Source organism: Lepisosteus oculatus, chromosome 4 (genome assembly GCF_040954835.1).
Source record: "Lepisosteus oculatus isolate fLepOcu1 chromosome 4, fLepOcu1.hap2, whole genome shotgun sequence".
NCBI lineage: Eukaryota > Metazoa > Chordata > Actinopteri > Semionotiformes > Lepisosteidae > Lepisosteus > Lepisosteus oculatus.
In genome coordinates this window covers 38463680-38477059 of record NC_090699.1, presented here as the reverse complement: position 1 = coordinate 38477059, position 13380 = coordinate 38463680, and the positions used below count along the sequence as shown (strand labels likewise).

The 13380-nt window shown below is 34.6% G+C and overlaps 1 protein-coding gene across 2 annotated transcripts in view; it reads left to right on the top strand.

The window, feature by feature from the left end:
• Positions 1-13380, top strand: part of casp7 (caspase 7, apoptosis-related cysteine peptidase) — a 28229-nt gene that overhangs the window by 5774 nt on the left and 9075 nt on the right. Inside the window, exons 1-3 of one of the 2 annotated variants that reach the window (XM_006630762.3) lie at positions 4680-4796; positions 8904-9055; positions 11740-11868. In XM_006630762.3, the coding sequence (XP_006630825.2) occupies positions 4762-4796; positions 8904-9055; positions 11740-11868 (316 nt within the window). In that variant the 5' untranslated portion in view covers positions 4680-4761. Of the gene's footprint in view, positions 1-4679; positions 4797-8903; positions 9056-11739; positions 11869-13380 lie in introns of those variants that run through there. The other variant, XM_015347658.2, reaches the window with a different exon arrangement.

Sequence of the window (13380 nt, the reverse complement as noted above, 5' to 3'; positions counted from 1 at the left end):
GTTGCAGTTCAACAATCTGCCTGTAGATGTCATGAGAGTTACCTAAGGTTTTTGAGCACAAATTAAGTTAGTATCCACAATAACCCGTATTATTCAAGAAACAGCATTGAATATTCACAAGCTGTGTTATGTTGTGGTAATGTATTGGAATCAACAGTACCTATGGGGAAAACATAAACTGATTATACCGAAATGAAAACATCTTGAATGCATCCAACAATGCTCATTATTATAAGCAGTTTGAATTTTCTAAAAATATATGTATTTTAATACATTTGATATTTGAATTTAATAAAATATATAGAGAAAATAAAAAAACAGTTTAGTGAAACCTTACTACACGTAGTGAAATTGCTGAGGCAAATTACATCCTGTGCAATCCCAAGCTCTCCAAAAAATAGTCAGATAATAAATCACAAAAAGACGTAACTACTGTTATACATGCAGTTACTATGTCAATCGTAGTGTTTTTTATATTAAAATCAAGAAGTATATGTTAAATTTAGAAATAATTACTTTGTATTTGCTGAAACAAACCTCAATGTTTTTTTGTAGAAAAAGTTTTCACATCATTCCACTTGATGGCAGGCTCCTCCAGCATTTTCAACCACAAGCTCTTAGTGTGATGGAAGCATCCATTTGGGGTTTAGAAGCAAATTAGTCTGCAAAATCTTTTCTGACGGTTTGCCTTTTTCACAAGGGTGCACTTAAAAGCTTCAGTAGAGCTTCTATTTAGCCCTCATGTCCTTTTTGGAATTCAAAAGGGTGATTTAAACTTTTTCATTCCATTAGTGCATTAGAGACTTGCTTTTTTGAAATAAGACATAATGAATCTGATTACTTCTTTTGCTTGAAAAAACATGCTGTTATTTGTATAATCTGTAATAAATGTGACATAAGAGTACTTAATAAAGGAATCAAAAGTGAGAATAAATGTTATACATAGTTTTTCAACAATTGATTTAAAAAAGCATTGATTTATTTCCCACAAGATTTTATACTTGGATAATAGTAGTTCAAACATGTGTATAGAAAAGACATTTTAGATTCAGCATGGATTCAAATATCTAATATAACATGCCCCTAGTTCTATGTAACTTATGCTTCCTGTTGAAGAATTTTTCATATCAAATATTATTAGTCAGTTTTCAACCATGTCCAAACTAATATTATCTGCATATACAGATATGTAATGTATAAACATCAATAAACCTAAATAAAAATTCATTGCTTTTCCCTATCTAGAAGACCGCTTGTAAAAAACTTGGCTCCACTGCAATTTTTATTTCATTTTTCAAATAGAGCATGTTTTAAAATCCAACATTGACCTTTAATATGTTAATGAGACAAGTTAATATGTTGATTTTAATATTTCTGTCACACTTATTTTGTTTTTTTGTGTGAATGGCATCTTTATACTTTTTAGAAAACATTCAGCAAATAAAAGTTTTCTAGAACAAAAAAGCAAAAACATTTGAATATCCCACTGACAATATTACATAAAATAAAAAAAAGAGTAGAAACATTATTCATATCCTGTTTTGTTGTTTTCTTCTTCCTTCTTGTGGTAAATGCTTTAGTTTAGTTAAGAACAGCAATGTGATGGTGAGAGTAGCATGTTTAGAGTGAAAACGTTCACTGTAATTCAGTACAGGTTGTGAGGCTGGTTGTTATTTTGGCTTGTGTGTGCTATTATTGTAATGGGAGGTGGAATACATTTTGTTTGGGAGGACTGTGCATTCACAATGCTAAATGTCTTGCATCAGACTCTGAAGTCCTTAATTATTTAATTATGATTGAGTTGATTTTTATTTAATGACCTGTCATAAGGAAAGCTTAATCATAAGTGAAAAAAGATGTTTAGGGCATATATGTTTCTGATATTAATAGATTTGGCATACAGAAAACCAGTCATACAAAAAAAAACTATGTGCTATGTGCTCTTATGTGGTTTCTGGTTTCAAAAGCATGAACAATCTGTCACTGTGTTGTGGAACATGCAAAATATGTGTACATTGATATGTTCTAGCAAGAAAAAAACAAAATGCATTTTGGTGCTCTGTATTCTTTGAGATTCTGTCATTTTGGATGTTGCTTGTAAATAACTCAATCAGCAGAAGTGTTATGTGAAGGAACACTTTTTCTTAACAACGATACAAAGATTTCAATACTGTTACAATATGCTGTACTCTTTTTAACCATTATTGAAGGGAACGAGGGAAAGAAGTGCTTTGCAAGTGTGTATACATTTTAAGACTAGCACTCCCAATAATTTTGAAAAGTTGGCAAGTATGCCCCTGACCATTACAATACCACCATTATAATGTTCTATTTAAAGATCAGATCTTGAAATTATCAAAGTGTTCTGCACGCAAGTGTGTTTCACAGTCCTGATCATTGCTTTTCAGGCTGCACTTTAATCAAGGGAACAAGGCCCATCTGCTTCAAGACTAAATTTGCATGAACAGAAAACCACTCTTGATGTCTCTTTTCATACTCTGGCTAGAGACAGAGATTTCATTGTAAACCATGTGATTCCTGATGGCTTCCAGCCACTCTTAATGCAACTCTACTGTGATCATTCAGTAGCCATATCACCCTGCAACTCACAATTGGCAACCCACTGAAGCTAAGCAGGTGTGAGCCTGGTCAGTACTTGGATGGGAGACCTCCTGGGAAAAACTAAGGTTGCTGCTGGAAGAGGTGTTAGTGGGGGCCAGCAGGGGGTGCTCACCCAGCGGTCCATGTGGGTCCTAATGCCCCAGTATAGTGACGGGGACACTATACTGTAAACAGGCGCCGTCCTTCGGATGAGACGTGAAACCGAGGTCCTGACTCTCTGTGGTCATTAAAAAGCCCAGGGCATTTCTCGAAAAGAATAGGGGTGTAGCCCCAGCGTCCTGGCCAAATTTCCCATTGGCCCTTACCAATCATGACCTCATAATAATCCCCATCTATGAATTGGCTTCATTACTCTACTCTCCTACACAGTGATAGCTGATGTGAGGTGGATGCTGCACGTTGGTGGTGGTGGAGGGGACTCCCCATTACCTGTAAAGCGCTTTGAGTGGAGTGTCCAGAAAAGAGCTATATAAGTGCAAGCAATTATTATTTTTATTATTATTATTATGACCTGGCTTTCATTTCTGTAACCACTAAACTATTTACTGGTGATATGTTTAAGAAAGTGACTGGCCAGCCATCTCCAAACAAATAACCCTAAAGTGACTATAGTTTTTGAGTACATTACATTTGAATTTTGAAGAAAAAGTATTTGAACACAGAAAACTTTGAACCATGAATCTCAGATTACAATGTATGTTATTGTCCTGCATTATGTTTGGTGTATATTGCATGTTTTCAAAGCTTGGGTTTCCTATTGGCTACAGTCATTTGTCCTAGAAATACTTCATAACTATAGCAAATAATTTGTGAAACATGAATTAGGATTGTCAGCTTTACTATCTTTAATTATTTTAAATCAACTGAGTGACATCAACCAGACTAGTTAACCTACAAATTATTGTAGTGTAGTGTGCATTTTTTCAACTTGAATTCATTATTTCGGTTGACTAGGGACAGCTACTGCATAGAATCCACCAATTTAGTTTGGCACAATAAAAAGAACAATGCATGATGGCTCTCTCTCAGCTGACTGGCCAACTGGCAAACTCAATAAAGGTATGTATTGCTCTCTTTCGCTTTCATCAGCAGTGAGCTGAGCTGAGCTTGAGTGCCATTTTGGAGGGGTCAGAGTATCACACCTCTGTTTAAAGTGAAAATTCAAAGCGAACACACAAATTAACAATACTACATACAATATAGAGCTGCAGTAGTAGTTTTTCACTTGTAGGGCAGTTTTTGCAAGATGCATTCATTGGTCTGGCTATGACTGGATAGGAATTTTAATAGGGTAAAATCAAGAGCGGACATAACTTTCTCTGCAATCTTAAGTTTTGAAGTTACCCAACTTTGCCTAAAGTTTCGAAAAATGCCTTTCTAGCACAGTTTTAGAAACTCTATAGCACCATGTTTTTATTGCTTTCATTCAAATATCGGTCTTGTCTGCACAGAGACCAATAGCTTCTTGGAATTTGTTTTTGTTAAATTAGATAGATAAGACTATTGATCCCAAAGGGAAATTGATGAATTGATAAATTTCAATTATAGGACTTATAGCAATGAATGTGCTTCACCCCTCTTGACTGTCCCCCCACACCTTTACTGCTCCTGAAGCATTTTCATGGTGCTACACGTGAAAATAAGAGCAGCACAAACAAAGAGAGCCAAGATCTTGACACAACTTCCAATCTTTATACATTCTGTCATTACACCAAGCCATATACTATATAGGGCTCTCAAATTCATTTTGTAATAAAAGTAAACTGAAGGGATCCCTGAAGAAGAGTTACTAACATGAGATTGAGGCTAACAAGCATGTACTTGACATATGTACATTACCCTGCACATGTGATCCATGCAGCAGACCAGGACACGAGTCTCAGCCCTGCCCTGATTCTGTGCCTGTCAGCAGAGGTGCGGGAGGCCAGGATGACCTCAGCAGGTTGGTGGGTCACAGGCACTTTGTGTTTGAATAGCCCTATAGAAAACTCCAGTGCCACTCACTTGCTGACACAGGGGCTTTGCATGGCCTGAGAGTTCAGCGTCACGCTTCATGTTTTATACGGTACTGTGGAGCATGGTGGGCTCCTAGCACAGCGACAGGGACTTCTTTAACAAACTGGGGGAAAAGCTTTTCAGATGCAGAGTGGTGTACCAGTGAATGAGGAACCAAGGTAAGCTTTCCAGCTTTCCTTGCGTCTTTGAAAATATTTTTCTGTATCCAAAGGTCATTTAATATCGGGTGCCAGAGTTGTGGATTTGCTGGGAATCTGGAAAACAGCCAAATTGGAGCGATCGGTCTCACGTGACCTCTCTCGTGTTGTACTTCCTCAGGTTGCACTGTGTATGATTGCGGCACTCTGGTGATGTAGAACCTGCCGCACTTGCTGCAGTGTTCTAGACAGCTGCTGATATGGATCTGCACAGGTCTGGTTAGAAATGGACTAAAAACAAAAAAAATGCTCAACCACCAAATCAAATCATTGTTGATATGCTTACTAAAAAGGGATATGGCACAACCATCTACAAAACAATCTACTTGGCAATCCGTTGATAATACTGTTTGGCCAAATTTTTCCAAATGTATTTACAGTATATGTACATATAGGTTAAGCAGGTTTCAGACTTATTAAAATGTTTTTTTTTCTCAGTCTTGTTTATGTGCAGGGTCAATGTACTAAATTGTTTTTGAATTGTTTTTCTGTACCCATTTTGTAATCAAGGCCAATATGCAGTTATTTGCATTTGGTGATTATTTTTGTTTGCTTTTGTGGAAGCTTACTTAATGAATACAGAATTTCTTTTAAATGGTAGAATTGCCAAGTATTACAAAATACTATTGTTTAAAAAAAATAATTTCAAATTTTTTTTTCCAGTTGTATTCTTGATATCTGACTAACACGTTTTTAGCTCTGGGCTCCACATTGACAGTAATTTGCCATATAGAAGTGTATCGGTCTTAAAATATAATTGTAATAAATTAATTTCTGTTCATTTTCACATAAGGCAATTCATACATTCTATTTGATGTATGTCCTTTTTGCTGGCAAGTCATAAAATATAAGGTATAGCCATATATTTTATTTATACTGTATAATTGTATCTGAAAGTGCTGCCTGAATTTAAATCTTGTAAAAGTGCAATTTCATTTAAATAGAGAATTAAGGCAACTGAGAATTAAAGGACTGAAAGAAAGAGTGTGGTCACTTTCTCAATTACTGCACAATCGTTCATGTTATCAGAGCTACTGTATGAGAAAAAGATTACATTTGTGTTAATGTCCAGTCAAATCTAAATATATAATCAAAGCTTATGAAGTTCAGTATTCCAGCACTAGGCTTAGAAGATTTTTTAATTCGTAACAAATCCAGGTGATGTGTACTGTAGCATAGTTCCCATCATTTTACAGGGGGCACAGTGATGCAGTGTTGAGCATTGCTGTCTTGCAGAACTGGGGCCCTGGGTTCAATTTTTGGGGAGTTTGTATGTTCTCCCTGTGTTTGCATGAGTTTCCTCTAGGTGCTCCAGTGTCCACCCACAGTCGAAAGATGTGCTAGTAGGTTAATTGGCCCTGGTGTGAGTGTGTTTCTCTGTTTCTACTCTGCAATGGACTGAGAGCTTACCCAGGTGTATCCTGCCCTGCGCACAGTTCTTCCAGATAGGCTCCAGCATCCTGGCAACACTGTTTTGGATAAAGCGTTTAGAAATCGATGGGTGGATGTTGTAGTGCAGATTAAATCAGATTGAGTTTTGGTAATTAACAAAATCTATTATTTAATAGCTTGTGTTTGGGTACAGTTTTACATTGCTGCATAAGATTCCAATAAAGATTTAGACTTATCTGTATCCAATCAGAAATAAGATCATCTGCAAGCAGTGTGAATGAAGAAGATGTGAAAATCATTTAAAATGTCAGATAGTCAGAGCTGCAAAAGGTTCAGATCTTTTGTGTGTTTCAGCCTGGTGCATTTGAACTTTGAATTGGATTTTTTTAAACTTTTTGTATAAATAAACCATCCCCAACTTTAGCTGCTTTACAAAAGGCAGTTAGATCATGGTGTTGGAATTTACAGCTTCTTCTATGAATCTGATCAGGCTGCATTCTTAACCTTTGTGGTGCGAGGGAACACGTCAGTATACAGTAAATTGGCTGGGCACTTCCTTTATCAGAATAAGTTGCAACTCTATCTTTTTTTTCAAATTACTTCTAAAGATCTGATACAGCAGTGCACCCAGTTATCTGCAGTTTTGAGTACATGACATCCTCTACAGTTTGTGGTGCAATATTGATTGATTATATTGATAATATGTACAATTTATTTTACGTTTTTCAAAACAGTTGTAAAATACTCATATTTTTTATATACCCCTTAGTTCTTCATATGATGCCTTCACAGAGAAGGGCAATTAAATGAGAGAAAATGATAACTTCTAGCACATTCCCATTAAAGTTTGAGCTGTTTTGAATCAATCAAGATAAATGTTAAAAAAATGATTTCTGTAAATAAATACTTGTTGCAATTCTCATAAAATAACATCACAAGGCAATAATAGAAATTGGCCTGTTTTGGGCTACATATACTGTATTGCTTACAAAAAATTGACAATCAATTCAATCCGTACAGTTATCAACTTTGATAACTGAACCACTGATGAGCTTATCCAGCTTTGGAATGTGGCTAGAATGCTTTTTAAATAGTCTGTTGCTTTTTTCAGCTTGCACTATGAATGCATCTATTCGATGTTTAAAAAAGACATGATGCAGTTGAGCTACATAGTGCTTTGTGGTGAGGGGGTCATAAACAGTCAAGTAAGCTTCTGAGAATTACAAACCTCTAGCTTAAGTGCATTAATACATGTTAAAACTAACAACAAGAAAAAACAAAAATTGTCTTCAGTATGTCAGAAGTTTAGAGAATCATTTTTGTCCCTCTGTCCTTCTATTTGACTTATGAGATTTAATACTTTTCTGAATGTGTGTTATGTTCCCAGAAAGTCAGTGAATCAATATTTTAAAGGTTATACTGAATTTGCTGGACTGCAACATTGTGCTTGCATGTAGTATTGTATTTTGACAAAATATCCCCCAGTGTGAAAAAAGTTTCAGAACACAAACCATTTTTTTTTCTGAGAACTTCTACAGAATGCATTACGGAAAAATCAATCAATTAGAATCAATTGGTGAACATAATGATAGAATTATATCAAAGTTTTTTCTGTAGGTTCTTCACATGTAGGGAAATAAGGGAGAGAGTAAGAATATGAGACCTTGGTATGTGTAAGAAGGGTAAGAAGTACAAAAGAGAGAGAATAGTTTTGTTTGCCCATAGGCAAAATATCATTTTTCTTTATTCGAGTGGAATTAGACACGGCTTGTTATTTTGCAGTTTAGTGGCTGACACATCTCCCCACTCTGATTACTGTGTGTAAGTGGAAAGCCCATATAACTAAACTTTTTTTTTTCTACTGATGGACTGTGTAGTAAGTTAAATGGAAATAGGTTTCAATTACCAGATCCAACAGCATTTTAGAAAAGAAGACCTCCTTTGTTTGATCACCAACAGACATCAGTTAGTAATTTGCAGAAAAACTGTTGTGGATGAAAAATGCAATGCATTTATGGGCTGTATAAGACCTGAATCATGCCTTGCTTTTTTCTTTCCTGCTTTATAAAATATCCACTTGCTAGCTTTTTTTACAGCATCATGGTCACTGCTTTCATTAAAATATGACTTCCCTTCTTATGTAAAAAAGGTAATAGAGAATCCTTATTTTATAGGTTGAAATACAATTGTATCAATTCCTTCTCTGTAGTCAGTAATCAATTTTCTACAAATTTGTGGTGTTTGTTTAAAATGTTTGGATTAGTTTTGCCCCCACAGTCCTAGGAGACAGTGTATGTAAGTAAAATCATAATTTACTTTGAATAAAAAAGTTTTCTTTGTGTTATCCAGTTTATATTTTAGAAAACATACTTAGTTCAAATAAGCATTTGGTGCTCATTAAAACATTTTAGGTCTTGGAATTGAAAGTTTAATGTTATGTAGAAATATTTACTTGAAAATATAAAAATGAAAACATTAAAAATGACACATTACAAAAAAAACATAAAAATGAAACATAACAGTGAAGTATCTGGGTTAATCAGGTCTTTAGCGAAGATACATGTTTAAAATGGCTTGGGCTGTGGGGCATCGAATAGGTAAACTGGGCATTATTGGTTCATTAGGAGGTAAAAGGTAATGTATGAATAAAAGGACGTGCTTTTGATTTTTTTACAGTAAGAAAAAAAAGGATGACCAAGGCATGGAGCAAGACCTTTCTTCCGAAAGCCATTACAGAATTGTTTCACCAACATTCCAGTATAAGATGAACTACAAGCAAGTTGGGAAATGTATTATTATCAACAATAAAAACTTTGATGAAAAAACAGGTACTGTACCTGGCTCTATTTTGACACTCGTGGCTACAGGGTTAAAATGGTTCCAATGCATTTCATCTCTCACAGTTATTCTGATTATCAAAGTATTTTTGATACCAAAATACTTTTTTCTCATAGTTTTGAGGCACTTCAAAAAGAAGAAAATATAATTTCTTATGTGAAATCACTTCCCTTTTTGAGAAACTGTTTTTCCTAGGCATGATTGCCAGGAAAAAAAGAAAACCTTTTCTTGTTCCAAAACAGTGGGCAAGAACTGATGAACATACTGTAGATCAGCTTCAAAGTTGAAAGGACATGAAAGAGCCAAGACTACAGGACAAGACAAGAATTGGTAGATGAAGAAAACATGAGAAAAAAAATAAATATGGTAATGGTAAAATCAGTCAACTAATGTAGGGACTGAAAAAAACTATGGATAATATTAATAAATATATTAATAATGCAGTTGAATCTTGTAGAAAAAATATACATTTGAAGTGTGAATCAATATAGTAAAAAAAAAAACTCAAGAAATATGATTCACCTGAAAAATAAAGAGCAGACGTCAAGATCAAGTAGAAACTTGACTCGAAACAGGTAAAACACTTCAGATATCTCAGGAATCTGTTTGCAGAAGATTCAGAAGTACAAAAAGAGATTTAAATCAATGGGGAAAAGCAACAATCACCAGGAAGAAGAACTTACTAAAAGACTAAACGTAGAACTGAGGAAAAGCTTGGTCGTTACATTGATCTGTGGCATGGTTCAATATGCAGCAGACACCTGGACTTTAAGAACGAAAGATATTTGGAGAGGTTTAGATACGGAGAAGAATTCTGGACAGATATGAGGAAGTACTGTGGATAGCAGACGAAAGAGGAAGTTTAATAGACACCATAAGATGCCAGCAGAAAAACTGGATTGGTTGCATTCTGTCACAAAGGGCTGCTCAGCGATGTCTTAAAGGCAGAAACAAAGGAGCAGAACAAGATGAAGGAAGACATGAATAGTGCTGGTTGTCAAGTCTTATAGCGAGCTGAACAAAAAGACTTTATTGTGCAGCATGGAGAAGGGACTGCATCTAAAATCCGCACACTGTGTGGCACCAGACATGATGACAATGACAAGGACGTGATGTCACACAGAAACCTGCTTACTCTGTTTTTACAAAGTTCAAATCCAACAAATTAGTTCATATAAACCTCAGCGACGTCATATTTCTATATGCACGTCTGTTATCAGTTAAGGTAACAGATTAGGGAAACATGAGAAAAATAATTCTATAGAGTTCTCAGTGATGGATGGAGTAAGGCTTTTGTTTCCTTCTCATTCATTTCCTTTGTTTTGTTTTTTTAAATAAAAATTCAAACTTGTGTTTGGAGGAAAGAGGTCACTAAAGTTTTTTTTTTTTTCCAGTTCAAAGCACATTGCCTGTTAACTTGATGTTTTGTGTTATGTGTTTTTAACTTGCTTGCCTGTTGCTTCTACCCTGTTGCAACAGTCATTTCAGAACTGGCTTATAGGTAAAAAAGAGAGAAGCACACAGGGTTAAACCATTAAGAAGGAAGAGGATCCAAGCAATTTCTCTTTATAGAACAGTATGCATCAAGTGAAATAGTTTGAGTGTTTATGCCAGTATGCCAGTGTGTCTGCAGGAATCTGTACCACAGTTACCGGTATTACTACAGACTGGCAGTTCAGACTGGTTCAATTTCTCAAAGAAATTGCCTTTTAGCACAAACCAGATTGAGCCAGTTTACTTACTACTTTGTCATTGATCACTAAGATTTCATGTGACATAGACAAATGATGCCAGAAACACATGTTTTTTAATCATGTATGATCAGTGAATAAAGTAAAGACCTGTACATTCTAACTTCTCTGCATTTTCTACTTCAAACCATCTCTGCATTTTCCTAATTACACATTGTCACAATTTCCTTGTACAATGAGTGAAGTTGGCTGCCAAAGTTCAGTGTTCTAATATCTCCTCGTCTTCCCCGTTATTTTTTTGTTTAATTTTCCGAGGACGTCATCTTCCACAATCTCTTTAGTGATCAGACAGTGTTTTGCATCTCAGTCTTCCATGCTTAAGTAATCTACAGGCCACATAAGAGCACATGTTTTGGAAACTCTTGAAGTGAATAGTGTCCTCATTCTGGTCCTTATATCCAATAAATTGGTCGGCAAAGAGAAGTGTTTTAGAATTTGTTAAAAATGGGACAAAGAAAATCACAAGATTGTATAAATAATGCTGGTAGTACACAGGGGTTAAGTACAGCGTATCTTGACTGGGGTTATATGGTTTAGTAGCAGTCAATCAGTTAGTGCTGCTTTTCAATAACAATGTGGGTATTTTCTAGAGATAAAATGCATTTAACAGTTATAAATGTGTTTATAATGGCTGTACTCTCATTAAAATAAAATTGTAATGTAAAAACAGGCTTACCTTTTGAACTTATGGAGTGCATACCATTTGTTTTTCTTTTGCTGTCGGGTATTTCTCATTTTTACATAATACTGTTTTCTAAGTCATATTTTAATGGTAATGTCAATGAAAACCATGTGTATAACTTTAGGACAGAATACAGAAAGGATCAAATCTGATCTGTTTCAGTCTTCACATTCCCTTTTTCTTCTGTCTAAAGACTAAACCATTTGAGATGATTAATGCTTCATTTTTCTGTCTTTTTCAGGAATGAATGTAAGAAATGGCACAGACCGAGATGCTGGAGAACTGTTTAAGTGTTTTAAAAGCCTGGGCTTCAATGTTTTCATTTACAATGACCAGACATGTGAGAAAATTGAAAAATTACTCAGAGATGGTAAGCTAAATATAATAATTTTAACTGGTGATATTTATTTACAACCCCTTCCCCCCTGCTTTTTTGCCTTTGTCTTTTCTGGCTCACAGATAATTATGTAGTACATTTGGAGAGTCTTAAATTCAACGTATACAAATCAATATGCGAGACGAATGTTTAATAATTACATTGCACCCATAGAATATCAACATACCATGTAATGCATAGTTACTTTCATTAAAATCTAATTTCATTTTCTTAATGTGTGGTATCAATTTTTAAGCCCTTTTCAAACCCTCCACAGATGTTTTTAAGTGAGAGTAGATTGGACAATTATAAAGCAGTTAAAAGCATGTCAAGTTTCTATTGAGCTCTAGGCTTAATGAGCTCTTTACTGACTGGATTTATTGATGAGAATGATAAGACCCATTGTGCTGTGAAGCTAGTACCAGTTTAACATTGAAAATCAACCTGATGTTAAAATAATAATGCAAGTGAAGAGAACAAGAGTTAATTGCACTAATTTTCTATAATTCACACACTGTAATCCCTCAAAGCAGTTTCCAGCCTTTGTGTCTTTGTGTTGTGTTTTTTTTTCTTTTTTGAAAGAAAATAAAAAAGACAGGATTTAATACTAAATTTATAGCAAATGTGTAGGACTGACAGAAATGTTTAGTTAAACTCCTACGGAGCAAAATGGAGCACATTAAAAGGCTATTAACCCAACTTAACCTCTGCTGAAATCATAAGGAAAGAGACCCCTGTGGTTGCTGATGATGTGATGTGATGGGAAGGATAATGAAGTGTTAATCAATTTACAGCAGAATGATAGGGCTCTTCCGTTTCAGCTGCTATTTGTTGACCTACGTGCATTCTCACACATTTTAAGATATTATTGTTTCATTAATTAAGGCACATGTTAATTACAAGTTCAAGTTCAATTGTTAACTTTGTATATCTTCAGTAAGCCCATTTTAGTGATGACGGGCAGAAAAAATCATTTTAGTAATGCGGGCATTACTAAAGTAATGCGGGTTTTTTAACAATGGTGTTTATGAAAAGACGTTATTAGGGAGTATATTTCATGAAAATGTTTTTATTAGAGTACATATTTGTAAAATGTATTCAAATATTTTTTAAAATACATTTAAAATAAAATATTTTTTTTTATTTTAAAACATTGTTTATTTTTTAGCTTTTACATTCAAGTTTAAATTTATATAAATGTGTTCCAGACATTTTTTAGCAGTGGGTTTTTCTAGAGACATTATTAAAGTAGGAATTGGATTTCTCCTGTTTTCTGTAATGAAACAATTGATCACTTCTTTAATGTTGCCATCAATTTGATACCAGATCAATAAGTGCTTAAAATTAGAAAGTTTAATATAGTAACATTAATAATAGTAGAAGACGTTAATATTAATGTATTATCTGCACGAGTTGCAACATTCTACTCTAATGACTAATCAATATAAAATAATAATCAAAACGTGAAAATATTAATGTTCTTTGTTTCCTAGTTTCTCTCATCTT